At 44.6% G+C, this 17468-nt stretch overlaps 1 protein-coding gene across 6 annotated transcripts in view; it reads right to left on the bottom strand.

Moving 5' to 3' along the window:
* PDZD2 (PDZ domain containing 2) overlaps positions 1-17468 on the bottom strand; it is a 313071-nt gene that overhangs the window by 81076 nt on the left and 214527 nt on the right. For all 6 annotated transcript variants that reach the window (XM_025924651.2, XM_086676439.1, XM_086676441.1 and 3 more), the window contains 3 exons: positions 11044-11186; positions 8029-8161; positions 2596-2751 (listed from right to left, as the gene is read on the bottom strand). In XM_025924651.2, the coding sequence (XP_025780436.2) occupies positions 2596-2751; positions 8029-8161; positions 11044-11186 (432 nt within the window). The remainder of the gene's footprint in view (positions 1-2595; positions 2752-8028; positions 8162-11043; positions 11187-17468) is intronic.

Raw genomic sequence — 17468 nt, 5'->3', positions numbered from 1 at the left:
AGGGAAGGGGCAGAGAGCAAGGAGGAGAGAGGACTGGAAACGGGCTTATGCTGACAGCAGAGAGCCTGATACAGGGCTCAAACTCATGAACCGTGAGCTCATGACCTGAGCCAATATCCGACTGAGCCACTCAGATGCCCCAGAGAGCTAACAGATTTAATATACGTGGGTATAGCTTCTCTGACGCAGTAACACTATGGGATCCCAAAGATGGATAGAGTCATCTTATTCAGGCAGAGGATTCCAGAGAGACAGAAGAGCATTTGCAAAGGTCCTGTGGCAGAAAAACATGTAGCCATCATGAGGGACTACAGGAAGGCAGTGTAGTGGTTGCTTAGGAGTGATGAGCTCTGTGAGAAAGAAGTAAGGTTCAAGAAGTAGGCAGGAGCCAAGGAGGCAGTGTAAACCATGGAAATTAGTTTGGTCTCTACCCTAACTAAAAGTAAAAGTAAGGGAAGCCACTGAGTGGTGTCATAATCCAAAGAAATGGGAATAATCGCAGTTGGTTTTAAACTGTTCACCTTAATGCCATTCATTCAGCTCTGGCTTATTTGCTTTACAGGTTAGCTTTCTGAGAAAGTTCTGTGAAGGAAGAGCAGCTAGAAAAATGTTTGAAATCAACACTGGGCTTATACAATGCCTCTGGGCAAATTACAAAAAGGCATCTCTTCTTTAAGATGCTTTCCTTCTTTTATTGGCAAATTGTCTTGATTATTGATTTTGTTAGAGCAAAACTCTTTATTGCTATCTTCCAGAAAACTGCCATAATAAATGTAAAAGCCCCCGATTTTTATGACGTGAATGTGCTTCCTTAGATGTAGCACTTTTGTGCAGTCCACACTCGCACAACCATCCTCAGTGACCCTAGATGTCTAGTAATCAAAGAGAAAGGAGAAGAGCAACTTTTTCTTCCTTGAAATAAAATAGCATACTGTGTAAATGTAATAAAAATGCAATTTTTTTGGTCTTCTGAGGCCTAATTTAACCAAAACTAATTTTCTAATGCTTACCCATGCTGCCTAGGTTTAGTGCTGGTGGGACAGAGTAAGGGTCTTCAAATGGCAGAAGGAGGGCCCCTTCTCCATGGCTGGTTGGATGGGGGAACAAGAGCTAACAAGAGTTTACACTGAAAATGACACATCTATCAGATCTGGGGTCCAAAGAGGAAACCATGGGGCCACACTGCAACCACAGTTAACCAAAAGCCGTCCTGACTCTGTGTGCCAGCAGACCACGAGGGTGTGAAACATCACAGGCCATGTAAGAGCTCCGAGCCATGCAAGAGTCCCAGTTTCATTAAAATTGTAAAACATATCTTTTTTTTTTAAGGGGTGCTAACATTTTTTTAAAGTTTATTTTTTGAGAGAGAGAGAGAGTGAGAGAGAGAGCGAGCAAGCATGAGTGGGGGGTGAGCAGAGAGAGAGGGAGACACAGTATCCGAAACGGGTTCCAGGCTCTGAGCTGTCAGCACAGAGTCCGACGCGGGGCTTGAACTCACAAACTGTGAGATCATGACCTGAGCCAAAGTCGGACATTTAACCGACTGAGCCACCCAGGTGCCCCAAAATTCTAAGACATATCTGCACAACTTTGCCCGAATGGGTTTTGTGTTATTGTAACATTCCACTTCTCAACCAGAATCTCTCCATCTAAGCCTGTTTGTTTGCTTGTTTGTTTATTTATTTGGTTTATTTAGTTTGAGAGAGCGCATGCAAGTGGGGGAGGGGCAGAGAGAGAGAGGGAAGAGAGAGAGAAGAGAGAGAAGAGAGAGAGAGAGGAGAGGGAGAGAGAGGGAGAGAGAGAGGGAGAGAGAGGGAGAGAGAGGGAGAGGGAGAGAGAGAGAGAGAGAGAGAGAGAGAGAGAGAGAGAGAGAGAGAGAGAGAGAATCCCAAGAAGGCCCTGTGCTGTCATTGTGGAGCCTAATGTGGGGCTCAAACTCACAAACTGTGAGATCATGACTGGAGTTGAAACCAAGAGTGGGACGCTTAACTGACTGAGCCACCCAGGAGCCCCTCTCCTGGGTGGCTTAAATTCACAAACATTACTTTTCAAACCTACACCAAGAAGTAGCAATAAAATTCTCATATATATTAATTAGTAAGCATGCTAGAAATTGATATACACACTGAACTTAATACACAGTTGCTCTCTCATCCCATTTCCAGTTTCAATGTTTTCTCTTTTTCATTAATATTTATTTTGAGACAGAGCATATGTGTGTGTGCGTGGGCGAGGGAGGAACAGAGAGAACGTGCACGAGAGAGAATCCAAAGCAGGCTCTGTGCTGAGCACAGAGCCTGACACAGGCTCAATTTCACAACCATGAGATCATTACCCAAGCTGGTCAAGAGTCAGACATCCAACCAACCGAGTCACCCACGCACCCCTCCATGTTTTTTCTTAAATGAAAATCATTACTCTCATGGATTTGTCTCAAAGACCGTGACAAAAAAATAAAAAGAACACCCTGTGGTCCTCTCCCATCCGGGTCTCTACCCTACTATCTTAAGCTATTATCTTTGATCCTGCCTTCAACATCTTCAGGGACACATCATTTTCCAGCACAGCAGCTGGGGAAACCAAAGGCACACTTACTGCTCCCTGGACGGAAGACGAGCCAGGTCCTTCGTCCTCTTCCCCGTCTGGCTCCTGGTCCTCGTTGTCAGTCCAAGAGGACACGTCCTCTACTGAACTGGTCAGATCAGGCAAACTCTTAGATGTCAACCTCAGGAGGTCCTCTGTGGAGCTTTCCTAGGGGGACACAATTAAAGGGCTATGAATTACCCCATGGCACCAAGCAGTTCTGGATCAAGGTCAAGGAAAACCTAGAAGAGGCAGCTGTGAGCGTGGCCACGAGCTCTGAACCCAAAGACCGTATGGAATGTATGTCCCACACTTCAGGTTGGCAGGGTTACCACACGTCAGGGGTGCAGACCCAATTTAAATCCCAACCAATTTTTTCTTTCCCTGAAAAACCTGTTTCATAGACAGATGTTTCTACAGGCAATCCAAATTCTCTGTCCTTTAGATTCTTTGATACCCTGCCTTACTTTACACTTTAAGCCCCCTCACTGGCAGGTCAGGATCTTAGAGCAGTCGCTTCTGCCCAGCATTCCAAACACACCTCCCTCCATTGTCCCCTCCAATCCATACCTTCCGTGCCAGCCGTACTGACCTTCTGACATGCCAGGCTCTCTCCTGCTCTACACCCTTTTCCACCAGCAGCTCCCTCTGCCCAGGGAGCTCAGTTTTGCAGATCAGCTTTAGCACCCTCCCCTGCAAGCCTTCCTGGATGAGCTCAGGAGCCATTCTGCATGTCTTTCCCTTCTTCCCAAATGTCCTTTACTGTTTCTTTCATCGCCCTGCATGTATGTCTAAGTATGCCTATCTCTCCTGCTCATCGGAGCGTTCCCCAAACTGAATGCCATTTCTACTCTTTGCTGTGTCCCCAGGCCCAGCACACAGCTCTAATATCCATGTGCTCCTCCCCCTCACTGCTCATCTCACTAGCATACGAGATTTCATTCACTGAAAAGAGATCAGACTGTTGATTGAATCATAACCCCCAAAGTGGAGACTGATAACGTCTCTTCAAAGAAAGAAGCCCTTGAACACTTTTTAGAGGTCAACAAAAATACATGGAATCAGACTCCATTTATTTTATTTTTTTTAACATTTCTTTATTTTTGAGACAAAGAAAGACAGAGCATGAACGGGGGAAGGTCAGAGAGAGGGAGACACAAAATCTGAAACAGGCTCCAGGCTCTGAGCTGTCAGCACAGAGCCCGACGCGGGGCTCGAACTCACGGACCGCGAGATCATGACCTGAGCCGAAGTTGGCCGCTTGACCGACTGAGCCACCCAGGCGCCCCCAGACTCCATTTAGATTAGAGTATAAAGAAGGCTTCATCATAGCCCTTCCTTCCTACACACAGACTAGGCCACAGGGGTGAGTGGGATGCAGGCAAGGTCACAGAGGCCACTTGACAATCTCACATGCAAGTGAGGTGCACACAGCCGCCGAGGACTCTTGGGGAAACACCACAGCATAGGAGGCCAGGGAGTAGGGGTGGCTGATCTGAGGCCATAAAAGAGAGAAATGCATCCTCCCCTCCTTCTCCACAGCTGTTTCTACAGGAAGGAAGCATGTAGAAAGTTTTGATCATCATATTCCTCGGGGCTTGACAGAAAAGAGAACAGTAACACAAGACGCCCATCTTAAACAACAGGTGTTACAGACTATTAGTGAGTAGGTATACTGGTGACAGTGACACTTGTTACTAGTTTGATGCAGGTCCAACTTTGGAGGTACCTGAAGCTCATTCCTGTCAGGTCAGTAATTGTGAATACTACACAGTTAGACCTTATCTGAGGGAAGGAGCAAAAGCTATGAAGCAAAAAGTGAGTTCAGCTCTCTTCTGTGATGTCAACTCTGCTAGACCATTAACAGAAAAGAGTTTTTAAAAAAAGATGAAGGTCCCAACTGGTGAGTAAGTTGCACAACAGGACAGAATACTCCATGGTCATTAAAAATGGTGCTACAGCAACGTACATTCTGAGGTGGAAAGACTCTTACGGTATGCTACTTAGTGAAAAAGGCAGATGGAAAAGCAATATTGCCATATTAATAATGGATGTAACAATAAGCTGGATGTGTTAACATGTGATAACCATAAAGGCAAACCTTTCTCCACATGCTTGTTGCAACCAGCTGCATTGTTTGGGCTCTTTATATTTCATTCAATCTTCCTGATATTCCACGAAGCAGTTATGGATTCTTATTATCCAGGTGAGAACCCCAAGGTTAAAAAAAATGTAGTAATGTGCTCAAGATATACAGTTTTTATTTATTTTTATTTTTAAATTTTATTTTATGTTTTTATTTGAGAGAGAGAGAGAGAGAGAGAGAGAATGCGAGTTGGGGAGAGGGACAGAGGGAGAAAGAGAGAGGGAGACAGAATCTTAAGCAGGCACCATGCTCAACACGGAGCCTGATGTGAGGCTCGATCCAATCATGACCCGAGCCGAAATCAAGAGTTCAACGCTCAACTGACTGAACCACCCAGGCGCCCCAAAATGTACAGCTTTTTTAAAGGCTGTGCCTCTGAAGTCTATGCAGGTCTGCCTCCAGGGGCAATCCATCTCCTTGTGTTTGACTCCATTAAAAAAACACGTCTGGAAGGACAGACAAATAAGTTAATGGAAAGAATTACTGGTGGCATTATGAAAATTTTATCTTCCTTTTCTTCTAGGTTTTCTACATTAGATATAATAAATGCGTATTACTTGTTAATAAAAACAAAGTGATAAAAAGAGAGAAATCATATTGCTACGCATGTACTTCCAGGAATATGAAAGCAAACTTGGATATTCTGATTTCATTCGTTCAACAAAAACTTTCTAAGCTCCCATGTATAAGCAAACAACATATTTGTGGGGAAACACAAGACATCCTGTCCCGAAGAAAGTAACTGTTATATCTTCAAAACAACACCCTAAAGTTTGGGGACAAAGGGACTGTGTTCTACAATAATAATTTATATTCTTACTATTCTTTCTATTCAGCAAATAAAAATCTCTTTTTTTCCCCTCCCTCTCTTCAAACATAAAGAAAAAATAAAGACTGGATTACTCGCTCTTGTTGGATAAAGATGAGGAATGGATGCCAGGAGGTGTGGAAAGGCAGACTTTTGAGCATCTGGGATGGCGCCGATTAAGTTCAGGAACAAAGAACGGGCAGCTGCTATGGCAACGTATTGCCTGGATGGAAACAGAGTCAATGGGAAGAGGTGAAAGGTGTCACTCCTCTGTGGTCTGGGTCATTTTTAGGCCCATTATTCAGTACAGATGGCCAACAGCAATAGATTGACAATGGGAACACCCATTCCTGGCTCCAGACTGCTGCTCAGCCTTACAAAGACCCAGTGAGTGTCCTTCAAAGTCAAAGCCTTGGGGTGCCTGGGTGGCTCAGCTGGTTAGGCATCAGACTCTTGGTTTCGGCTAGGGTCACGATCTCATGGCTGGTGAGTTCAACCCCTGCATCAGGCTCTGTGCTGACACCCTCTCTCTGCTCCTTCCCTGCTGTCTCTCTCTCTCTCTCTCTCAAAATAAACAAATAAACTTAAAAAAAAAAAAGTCAAAGCCTCTAGCAGGAACACATTACCTCTCTCTAATACCATTGGCTCTGTGTCCTTTCTATCTTATTTTACTAACAGACAGCTTGGTATATGGAAAGAAGTTAATGTTGAAGTCTTATGGACCCGCAATGGAACATGCTATTGCCACCCATTGCTTGTGTGACCTCTGGGTCAATTAATTAACCCCTCAGATTTTGACTTCATCTTTTGGAAAAAAAGAACGAATAGCTCTCTCATGGGATTTCAAGAATTAAATGAGATCATAGGTAAAAAGCACCTAGCATCCAGTGTGTCCCTGATACACATTAGTGCCCTTTCTTTGAGTCGGTGAACATGACCACAGATCAGGCATCATCCAGGAGACCAGCCTTCAACACCCTCCTGTACTCTCCTTAATTATGCTTATCCACAAGTGGACCTTTTTCGTTTTTATTTTATGTTTTCTTTGCTCTGTGTGTTTGTGGATAATAGCTTGACATAGAAGAGATTCCCCCTTCTCCATTTTCTGAACTAGCAGGAGAAAGAAGTCAGCGTAGAAGTAAAGGTTTGGTGGCCGTGGTATAATGCATGTGCCGGAGCCCCTGTGTTCTTGAGCCATAGACTGTGAGGAGACAGCAGGGCTCCCGGCGGTATCTCTGGGAGGGGAGGAGAGCACCTGTGAATGGAGGCTGTCTCAACTCCTGCCTCCGGGGCCTCAAAGCCAACCCTTCCTCCCAAGTCTGTGTCAAGGCTCTGTGTTCTCGTTGGAAGCCTGAGAATCCGGGTTAAGGGATTGGGGTGAAAGGTGTGAAAAGAGGAAAACAGATTTTTCAGATAGTTTAAAATATTCTAATTATTAAATACTCCAAAAATAGGCACTAGAGCTTGTAATCTAAGAGAGAAAATACAGAAGAGCCTGTGGATGCGAGGTTCAAAAAAATAGCAGGGATAACGAGGAAAGAATGAGCCACGCTGGCAAGAGCGTATTGCTGCGAAGGGTGGAGCACTGGGGTGGTTTCCCACCACTGCTTACAGGAACTAGAATGAAGCCCAGGTTCCACTGTACTAGCTCCTGAGTCCTATGGACACTTTCCTGTCTTATCAACAGCAGACGGGACCACGGGGCAGAAGCAAGAGGGTTCAGGTCCTCCTCCTTTTGGTCACACAGCTGTGGAGGCCTGCAGCCTTCATCCAGGGCGCTAAGACACCAGGGGACAAGCAGATGCTGGGGCCCAGGACCTCAGTGCTATTTTAACACACTCTGGGGATGGGGATACAAGAAACACCAGCCTGAGCCCCTTATGAAAAGGAGGTGGCAGTCAGAGGAAGGGGACAGATACTGGCTGTGCATCAAGAAGATAGCAGATAGCATCTAGGCCTCTGTGAGATGGGAACCAGCCATGGGAGTTAGTCCTCACTGGCTCCTTGGGGAAACTGAGGATGGAGCGGAGGATGGTGACCAGACAAACAGGATTCACAGGGCTTCCTGCAGCACCAACACTCCGTGAGGCCATGAGTCAGAACCAGGGCCTGTGGCCTGCCTGTGACTAGCCCTAAACCTTTCTTCCTTCGGGACCTGGAAAATGCACAGCTCCAGGCCTCTGGCATCCCTGCCATCCGGCGGGCTTCCATGTCTCTTCTTCAGTGTCTCCTTGGGAGAGAGGCTACTCTCTCCACCTTGAATTTCTGTCCACCCTACCATCCTTCCCTTTTCCTTAGTCTGAGCACTGCTCTTCCATCTACTATTTCAGCTAAAGGCCGTCCTCATGGGCTTACACTATAGAATCACAGCTGTTTAAATGGCCCAAGTGCGAGCATGTGTGTCAGTGTTTGTGTGCGGGATGGGGAGGGCTCAAATCTGAATTCACCACCATCATTAAAAATAGATATAAAAAATAACCAAACTACCTACCTTGCTGGCTACCACCAGCTGAACCATTCCAGTGGCTGAGCGAAGAATGGCCACCGCTTCCTCATGGGAGAGACCCACCAATAAGTGACCATTGATTACCAGCAGCTCGTCTCCTAAGGACAGTCTGCCATCCCTGAGGAAATGGAGATGGGAAAAAAATCCCTTGTGAAGATATTCTGGGCTTGAGAAGGGACATTTTCCTGGAGCTGGGGAGGGTCGTGAGAGGGCACAGTTAAAATCAGGCTGAGGATAAAGGAGAGATGGCCAGCAATAGTTTGGGATGGGATTTATCCTTTGGTCTGGCTGGGTCCCCTGATGCCCACTTAGGGAAGCTCCATGATTTCAAGTGGTCGCCTGGTAGTAGGCAAGTTCTTAAGTCACTACCATATCTTGCATCAACTTTAATGAAATGCCTCCCATCCAGGGGGAGACAATGATAGAGGAACGGAGACCCCATGGTTTTTGGACAGTTAAGTCATTCTTATCTCAATTCTATCTGCCATCCTGCCCTCACAACTGAGTTCTCAGCTGAGTCACTGAGCTAAGCACCCCCAAACAAAGGTATCTTAAGCTTGACCAAAAGCCTTGTCTAAACTGCTGCCCTCTCTCTTTCCAGGTGACATGCCCTCGTCCCCAAAACACACAGTTATAGGACCTTGAGGATGAGTTTCTTTCCATCCTACAGCCAAGCTTCACCAGCAGAAGGATGAATACAAAAGCAAACAAACAGAATGACCAATTAACTGCTATTGCAGCTATCAGACCTGGTCTACAAATGTTTATTTATTCCCTCTAAAGTAAATTATAGCTAACTAACAGCTTCCTTCCCATTGGGCTGGCAAGAGGCTCAAGGGTGGGTCAAGGGTCTGCCATGGCACCCTGTGTCAGAGCATTGCACAGGCCCTTTCAGTCACCGTGGGTCGGCAGTCTTGTGGGTTCCACTTGAACCTCCAATGGTCTGGCCTCCCATGATCCCAAAGGAGGTTTTTCATCTCCATTGCTAAATATGGGATAGGAAATCTGGTGATGCAGATGGACTGTAAGCCTAGGACCCCACCATCCCTTCTGACGGCTTTACATCAATGCCCAGGGTGCTGCTGTTGGACATGTGCATGCCCCCCATATTCCCAGATTCACCAACTTTCTCTCCAACATTTCCACTCTCCTTCAGTGAATAAACCAGCTTCTCTCATCCTACTCTCCCTCACCAGTTTCTTTCTCTTAATCCTCTAGGGCGTGCATCATAGTCTTTTCTATGAATTTAGCCTTTAACAGAACATAGGAGGCACCTGAGACTTCTGACAGCCTCTGCTTTCTGTCCTTCAAAAATCCCTAAAGCAGAGAAATGCTAAGAACCCTTCTAGCTGCTTGGAATGGAAAGAGAAGGGGAATAGGAAACCCACAGAGAACAAACTGGAAGCTCAAGGAGGTGTGTGGGCCCAGGTGAACAGGGATCAAGAGTAAAAATGAACACAAAGTTCTGACCACTGTCCTTGGATTTATGCAAGACCATTCCTACCCACATCCCTTTTCTTATTTCCCTCTTCAATTCCATCTCCCTCATCTCCTGTTATTACCTAGAATGCCACACATGTGAATTATATACTCCAGAAACAGAGAGAGAGAAAGACACACATAAAACACATAAAACTCAGGGTTCAGGGTGAAAAGAAAATGGGTGTCTAATGGTGACACCTACTAAAAACAGCTCACATAGAAAACAGACAAGAACAGCTCTTCTTAAGTTTATCTCTGGGCACAGGAATTTTCTAACTGCCAACCTTCCAAAGACATGCTAGAATCCAAGGCCTAGTAGCATTAATGGGAAAACGGCTCTCTGATGGGAATTCCTCAAGGTATATAGCTCATTTGGGGAATTTAGTGATGCTCTTCTGGATAAAAACTAGAGTCTTACTCCTTCCCTAATGACTGCTGCCCAGACAACTGACCAGTGCAGTTAACCTTATCTCTAGTTATTGGCAACTTAATCTCTAGTTACAAGACTAGAACAGGGACATGACACACTTTGCTAATTTATACCCTGGTCCTCTCCTCAGTTTTCCATTTTTTACCTCCAGCTCCTTCAACGCCACTTCACGAGATAAATTTTTCAGTCCTCTCTTGGTCTGGGGCAGGCCAACACTACTCTGATTTGTCCTATCCCCTTTATAACCAGGGTACCTGAATGGAACATCAAATTCTCAACTAGATTTACCTCCCTCATCAGTGAAACTCTACCTCTACACACCTGCTGTATACATGTGGGCATGCAACGCGTGTTCACACCCCAATGTGCCTTGCAAGTAGTAGACACCCTGTGTATGTGGAAGCAATCAGCTAGCAAGGCAAAAGCATGCTTTATATTTTGGGATAGCTACATCCTTGTAACTCCAAACGGACTTCTTCTTTGTGCATGCTCTGCCTAATCACTGTCCTTCTTCCTACTTAAAACAACAGTTCAGACTTAAAAAGAAGGTTTGAAGTATGAATTATTCAAGGTCACAAGGAGAAAAATTCACATTTACTGTTTACCACTCCACATCTGCATGACACACGTATCCATGTGTGTGTAGAATCCTGAGAGCCCTGACAGATCACATGAACTGTGGTCACATTTAAAATCAATGACTTTCCCAAGTCATTAGCCACCATCTTATAGGGGTTAAGATTCAGGAAAGTGGTTTTCTGTTGCATGGCATAGTCTCAATAGGTAACCACATATTACCAGTATCCCAAAAGTTAGTGTAAGTAACAATCACTTGAAACTCAAAACAGACTGGAAAGAAATGCAATCTCTCTATGATTTGGAGGAGCCTACAGTATCTCCAGCAATTAGCCACTTCCTGTGCCCAGGGGTGTGTTTAATTGGAACTGCTCCTGCCTGATTTTCTTCCATGCTCCCGCAGGATAAACTGTAATTACCAGGGCTTTGGCCAAATAGAAGAGTCCTAGCCCCCAGAGGAAGGGAAGGGAGAGGATGAGGAGTCAGAGAAAGGGGAAGAGTTATCTAGTCACCTGTGAGCGGCACCTCCTTCCTTCACTTGAGTGACAACGATAGCGTGAGGTGAGCGCTTTGATCCTCGGCCTCCACTAACCTGAATTCCCAGCCCATCCGATTCCTTAAGCAGCTCCATCTTCCATATCCGGCCAACTTCCTCCTTGGAAGAAAAAGTGAGCATACTGTGAAGTATACGGACAGACACGTGGCATTGACACAGGAGAGTGGAGCTGTTAGGTCAGGCCAAATATTCTTCAATTGTCAACAGGTACTGAAGATGACCACAGAAGGAAAAGTTCCATGTGCTAAATCATAGTCTCTAGCTGCCAGTCCTGCCCAAGAGAACATTCTATGATGATGGAAATGTTCTATATTTGTACGATCCAACATGGAGCCACTAGCCACAGGTGGCCATCAAGGGCTTGACTAGTGGCAACTGGGATGTTACATTTTTCATTTCATTTAGTTTACATTAAATTACATAGTTACCTGTGGCTAGTGGCTATAATATTGGACAATAAGAGTGACCATCGAATTTCCTGATCAAGGTTATGTTAAGTAAAGCTTCTTCTGCCTGAAACCCAGATACCACTGTGTGTGTGTAAACACTGGCTGTGTCCGGGTTCCATTTATTTACACACAGCTACTAATAAATAAAGGAAGGTGAAAGGAAGACAAGGATAGGTCTTGGAGACTTCAACTCATTTGAGCCCAGCTCTGCCACTTAGTAATTATGAAAGCCACCTATGCCTAAAACCCTCTGTTTCCTTGCCTCTAAAGTGGGGATAATTATGAATACTTTCAAGTTTGTCATTAGGATTACGTGAGATATTTATGGAAGGAGCAGTGCTTCCGACACCTAGTAGAGACATAATAAATGCTGACTGCTAACCATATATTACTTATGTACGCACACATGTGTTAAAACCATCATACCATAATATGCCCAATGGTACTGCATTAGTGTTGCATAGTGACAGATGGTAGCTATACTTGTGGTGGGCACAACATGGCGGAGTTGGCCAATCACTATGTTGTACGTCTGAAACTAATGTAACATTGTGTGTCCACTACACTTCAATTAAAAAAAATACATCATGTTGAATTGAATCTCAAACTTCCTTAGAACATATAAATGAGATCTTTGGCAAGAGAAACCAAAACAGGAAATTAATTGATGAATTTATTATTGGCTTCTCTAGACATGGGTCTGTACACTTTTTAAATACATTAAAACACCCTAATAAAAATCTATCCTTTTAAAAAGCTAATCATGGGGCGCCTGGGTGGCGCAGTCGGTTAAGTGTACGACTTCAGCCAGGTCACGATCTCGCGGTCCGTGAGTTCGAGCCCCACGTCAGGCTGATGGCTCAGAGCCTGGAGCCTGTTTCCGATTCTGTGTCTCCCTCTCTCTCTGCCCCTCCTCCGTTCATGCTCTGTCTCTCTCTGTCCCAAAAATAAATAAACGTTGAAAAAAAAAAAATAAAAATAAAAAAAAAAATAAAAAAAATAAAAAGCTAATCATGTCTGTAAGTCCTCTGGATTACTGGTAGCTTTTCTACTTTGGTTAATTCTCTTCTTGACTCCCTATTTTATTCCAAGGATGCAAACATATACCCAATACAAAATGTTTGAGTTACCTCAGATACTTGGTTGTTCAGAGAAATGAAAGAAACCTTCCAAAGTGATTTCCTTCGGGAGGGTCTTACTTTATGCTCACTCCTATAAGTTCCTCTTATCTCTAGGTATGTGGGTATGGGTCACAATGCATTCCTCAACATATTAAAAAAAAGCGCCATGTCCTTTCCTCATTCATCATGAAGGTCCAATGGAACCATTACAGTCCAATATGAACAAACCCATCCTCCCCCTAGAAATAGGCAACCTTCCCATTTAAGCTGCTTGCAAAAGAGAAAGAATGCAAAGCATTCAGAAAATCTGAAATACACAGTCAGAAACTAAAATGAAACTTTATGCAGTAGTAAAAAAACCAGATGTTAAATGGTCACTGATGTGCAGCAAAAGGAACGTCTGGGGAAATTATTAACAGAGACAGACCTGTTGGATCTTATGCTTTTTCTACTATAGCACTACTCAGCAGGCCTCCACTGCTCAGCAACATGCAGTGTTTGCCAACGGTCTCCTTCATCTGCTGACCACAGACAAACGAGGCCTGTCTGGCCAAATGTAACTTCAGAAGTCACTGGCTTACCACAGTAGTTCATGAACTTGTCAACAATCCCTATATCATCCAATCATTTCACTTTGGACTTCATGGTTTTTGGTGTGTTGCCTCTGACCTCTGGAATACCTTTCTCTCTTCTCCATTCAGAAACAGCCTCCTTGGCCTTCCAAGTCTCTCACAGCTCCACTATGTCCAAGATGCCATCCTTGAGAATCAGTGCTACTTATGAGATGGCAGTTTTTGACACTTCGAGTACATAAGGCTGTGGCCTAGTGCATAGCCCCAAAGGGAACAAATTCAGAGACGTGCTGATTAGCTATTGTCCCAGCTTGCTGGGCATCCCAAACTAGCACATGGGTTAGCCCCATAGCTGACTCCCTGGGCCTAACAAAGTAGCTGAGAAACTAGAGCGGAATGGTGGCTTGACTTGTTTTTTCCATGGAAGATATGCTATGGCTACTAGGGTCTTGAAGATATGGGACAGTGCTCTTCCCTCTCCCAGTCCAGAAAAGCTGTGAAATCCCTTCCCAAAAGCAAAAGGGACTATTATGAGAGTCCAGAAATAAGCAAACCCATTTGGCTTTAGCCCAAATTAATAAAAACCTATCCATCCCATTACCAGTTACATCTGTCCTACCATCCTTTTGTTAAACAGAACATGTTAAGTATGGTTCACAGATGGTATGACAATACTAGATACATAGTCCTTTCTAATTTAAAAAATTTTTTTTTTCCAACGTTTTTTATTTATTTTGGGGACAGAGAGAGACAGAGCATGAACGGGGGAGGGGCAGAGAGAGAGGGAGACACAGAACCGGAAACAGGCTCCAGGCTCTGAGCCATCAGCCCAGAGCCCGACGCGGGGCTCGAACTCACGGACCGCGAGATCGTGACCTGGCTGAAGTCGGATGCTCAACCGACTGCGCCACCCAGGCGCCCCAGTCCTTTCTAATTTTTAAATGCCTTTAGAAATAGGACTTGAGGGGTACCTGGGTGGCTCAGTCAGTTAAGCATCTGACTTCGGCTCAGCTCATGATCTCATGGTTCGTGAGTTTGAGTCCCACATCAGCTCTGTACTGCTGACAGCTAAGAGCCTGGAGCCTGCTTGTGATTCTGTGTCTCCTTCTCTCTCTGCCTCCCCACACCTCTCACAAATAAATAAACATTACAAAATTAAAAAAAAAAAAAAGAAGTAGGACTTGTGACAAGAAACATGCAAACCTATGATCGTGGAGAAAGAATAATGACCTAACATATACTCTTGACAAAAGAGCTAAAGACAATTTTCAGTAAGAGCACTCACAGGCCCACTCCATTCCCCTGCCCAATATACACACAAATAGTTAAAAGCAAAATAAAGCAAATATCTAATAAAAATGGCTTCAGAAAGTAGGAATGATCAATCTGTAATACAGCCCCCAACAATACAGTCAAGAAACAGATCTTCTTCTTTTCCACTTTTATCTAGTACTATGAGTTTTCTCTCCATACCTGAAAGTAAGAACTATAAGGGGGGCAGGGGGGGACGGGGGAGGGATTCAAAGAAATTAGTGCAAGTTTTCTTGATCATCTAATGAGGAGTTCAAAGATACACAAAGGAAGACACAAACAGGAAGTGCCAGATGTTATCAGTCTCAATTGTACAACTGTCAGTATTAAATCTAGTTGCCTACAGCTGAGAGCAGTGTTCAGTTACAAATAAAATCAGTGTCTGAAGTTTATGAGGCTAAAGCTGGCACTCGCCAAAAATCAACAGGCCAACTTAAATAGAATATTAAGTAGATTTCCAACTGCCTCCTTAGAATTCTGCATGGGTATGTAATACGCACTTCAGTATGGTCAAAACAGGACTCTGCCTCCCTCTCCCTCCTGGCTTTCCCACCTCCATGGGAAAAGCACCATCATTTATGCCAGCTAAAGAGGATATGCAAACTAAAAGCTCGCTAGCTTTGATTCCTCCTTCTATTTCCTATACCCAAACCATGAGCAAGATCTGTAGGCTCTACTTGTAAAATACATCCATGTCTATCTACTCCTGCTCCTTCCTGCCACCACTCTGGTCAAGACCACCAGGATCTCTAATATGGATTATCACAGTAGTTTCCAGTATGGTCTCGTTTTTTTTCCTCATCTCCTACAATACCCTATTCTCCATTATACAACATACATCATGATGCACTCAGCTTAAACCTTCCAACAGCTCCCTAGTAGATGCAGACTGAAGTCCAAATCTTTGAAATGGCGAACACAAACCTCCATCTCTAGCCTTGCCTGCAATCCCAAATCATATCCCCTCCCCCACCTCCGTGTTCTCCCCAGCACTTACTGTCTCTCTATCCCTGGAAGACCCAATCACTCCTGCCTAGGGCAGCCACATGTGCTGCCTCCTCGCTGGAAATATTCTGCTTCTAGATGTTGCACGGCTGTCCTTTCCTGACATTCAGGCTTCGGCTCAAACGCCTGTTTATTTAGGCCTTCAGTGATACCAATTTCAGTTAACCCCACCAGGACACTGCCCAGTCATCTTTCACTTCACCGATTTCATTTATAGTACTTGTTGTCACCATCTAACATTCTGATTCATCTATTTGCTTATTTATTCCCTGTGGCCCCTTATTTGTGTTAAGTGCCATGGCACAGGAACCTTGTCTCTCATTTATCAGTGGGTTCTCCAGCAACTAGAATGGTGCCTAGCACATAACAATACCGTATAAATGCCATAGAATTAATAAATGTGGGATGTTTATACACTCATCCTACAGTTTTTCAGAAGTTATTGAGACTGATGTTAAGAGGCTCACCCAGACGGGATACCTGCACGCTTGCCAATGTTTAGCGTGTGAACACCCGATCCAGTTGTAGAGATGATTGAGTTCTGAAACAGATCCTGTCTAGACAGATGGCTCAAGCCTTTGCTTCCTTTTGCATTGGCTTAAAGGGCAACGAGATTGTCAGCCTGTTGAGAAAAAGCCAAACCACGCAAAACTGGACGCTATGGACATTTATATTAATGTTGTTGAAGTGCTACCCTTTCCTATAAAAACGCCAATTAGATTGTGTGAGCTCATACATGCATCTCCTCACAGAGGCCAAAAAGAAAAGGGGGGGGGGATTTATTTACAAAACAGAGGTGGTACATTAAAGGGAGCTGTCTCGGCAGCATTTAAATGACCTCATCTTCTGTTGGAACCAAAAATAATATTTCACAATAGCATCTTTTCCCCAAATGTGAGAAGAAACATCATCCAACTAGAATTTTACTGCAGTAAGTGGTCTGGCTCTAGTTGCAAACTTAGATTCTGAGACTGTTTGCTTATCCCTTCTTATTTAGAATGATCAGTAAGAAATGATGTGTGATATGTCAGAGTTGAAGTTCCTGAGGTAGCAGACCAAAATGCTCAGTTTATAGGTGAGAAAACAGAAGCTCAGAGAAAGAACATGGCAGCTTGAAGGCCACAGAGTTGGGGAAGGAAGAACTAGGGCTGGAACATAGTATCCCATCTCTCAGGCCTGGAGCTCTTTTTTTAAAAAATAGTTATTCGTTTTTGAGAGAGAGAGAGAGTGTGCATGTGATTTGGGGAGGGGCAGAGAGAAGGGGACAGGGGATCTGAAGGAAGCTCTGCACTGACAACAGAGAGTCTGATGCTGGGCTTGAACTCATGAACCACAAGATCATGACCTGAGCTGAAGTCGGACACTTACCCGACTGAGCCACCCAGGTGCCCCTTAGGCCTGGAGCTCTTGGGTGCTTTCATTAATAAATGGGCACAGAACACCTGCCGGTGCAAGGCACTGAGCCAGAACACAAAGACAAATAAGGTCCTTGCCCTTAAAGTCTACTGGGGACACAACAAGCCCTATGGCAACTGGAATATGTGGGATTCATGCATTGATCAAGATAAGGAGGGGATCATGCAGAAGCCCAAAGAGGAGATGCTTAAAGATGGTACAGGTGGGGGGGGGTCCCCAGAAGCCTCCTAGAGGAGTGTGTCCCCCAGAAATGGAAGAAGCTAAGCTACATGGGGGAGGGGAGAAGAAACAGAATGGTGAGAGCAGCAGCTGCAAAGGCTCACAGGAGATAGGGTAGCCTTTTGGGAAAAAATGTGGCTAATTCAGTCTAAACTGAGGAGGAAGAAAGCAGTGAGAGATGAAGGCAAAAAGTTAAGCAGGGATCAGAGAGTGAAAGGCCTCATGTGCTTTGTTAAGCTAAGGTGTTCAGATATTACCCTGAGGGTAAAGTGGACCCATCCAAAGGGC

Source organism: Puma concolor, chromosome A1, assembly GCF_028749965.1.
Source record: "Puma concolor isolate L17-30 chromosome A1, mPumCon1.1.hap2, whole genome shotgun sequence".
Classification (NCBI taxonomy): Eukaryota; Metazoa; Chordata; class Mammalia; order Carnivora; family Felidae; genus Puma; species Puma concolor.
The sequence above is the reverse complement of the archived record's forward strand: the minus strand, read 5'-3'. Positions and strand labels throughout refer to the sequence as shown.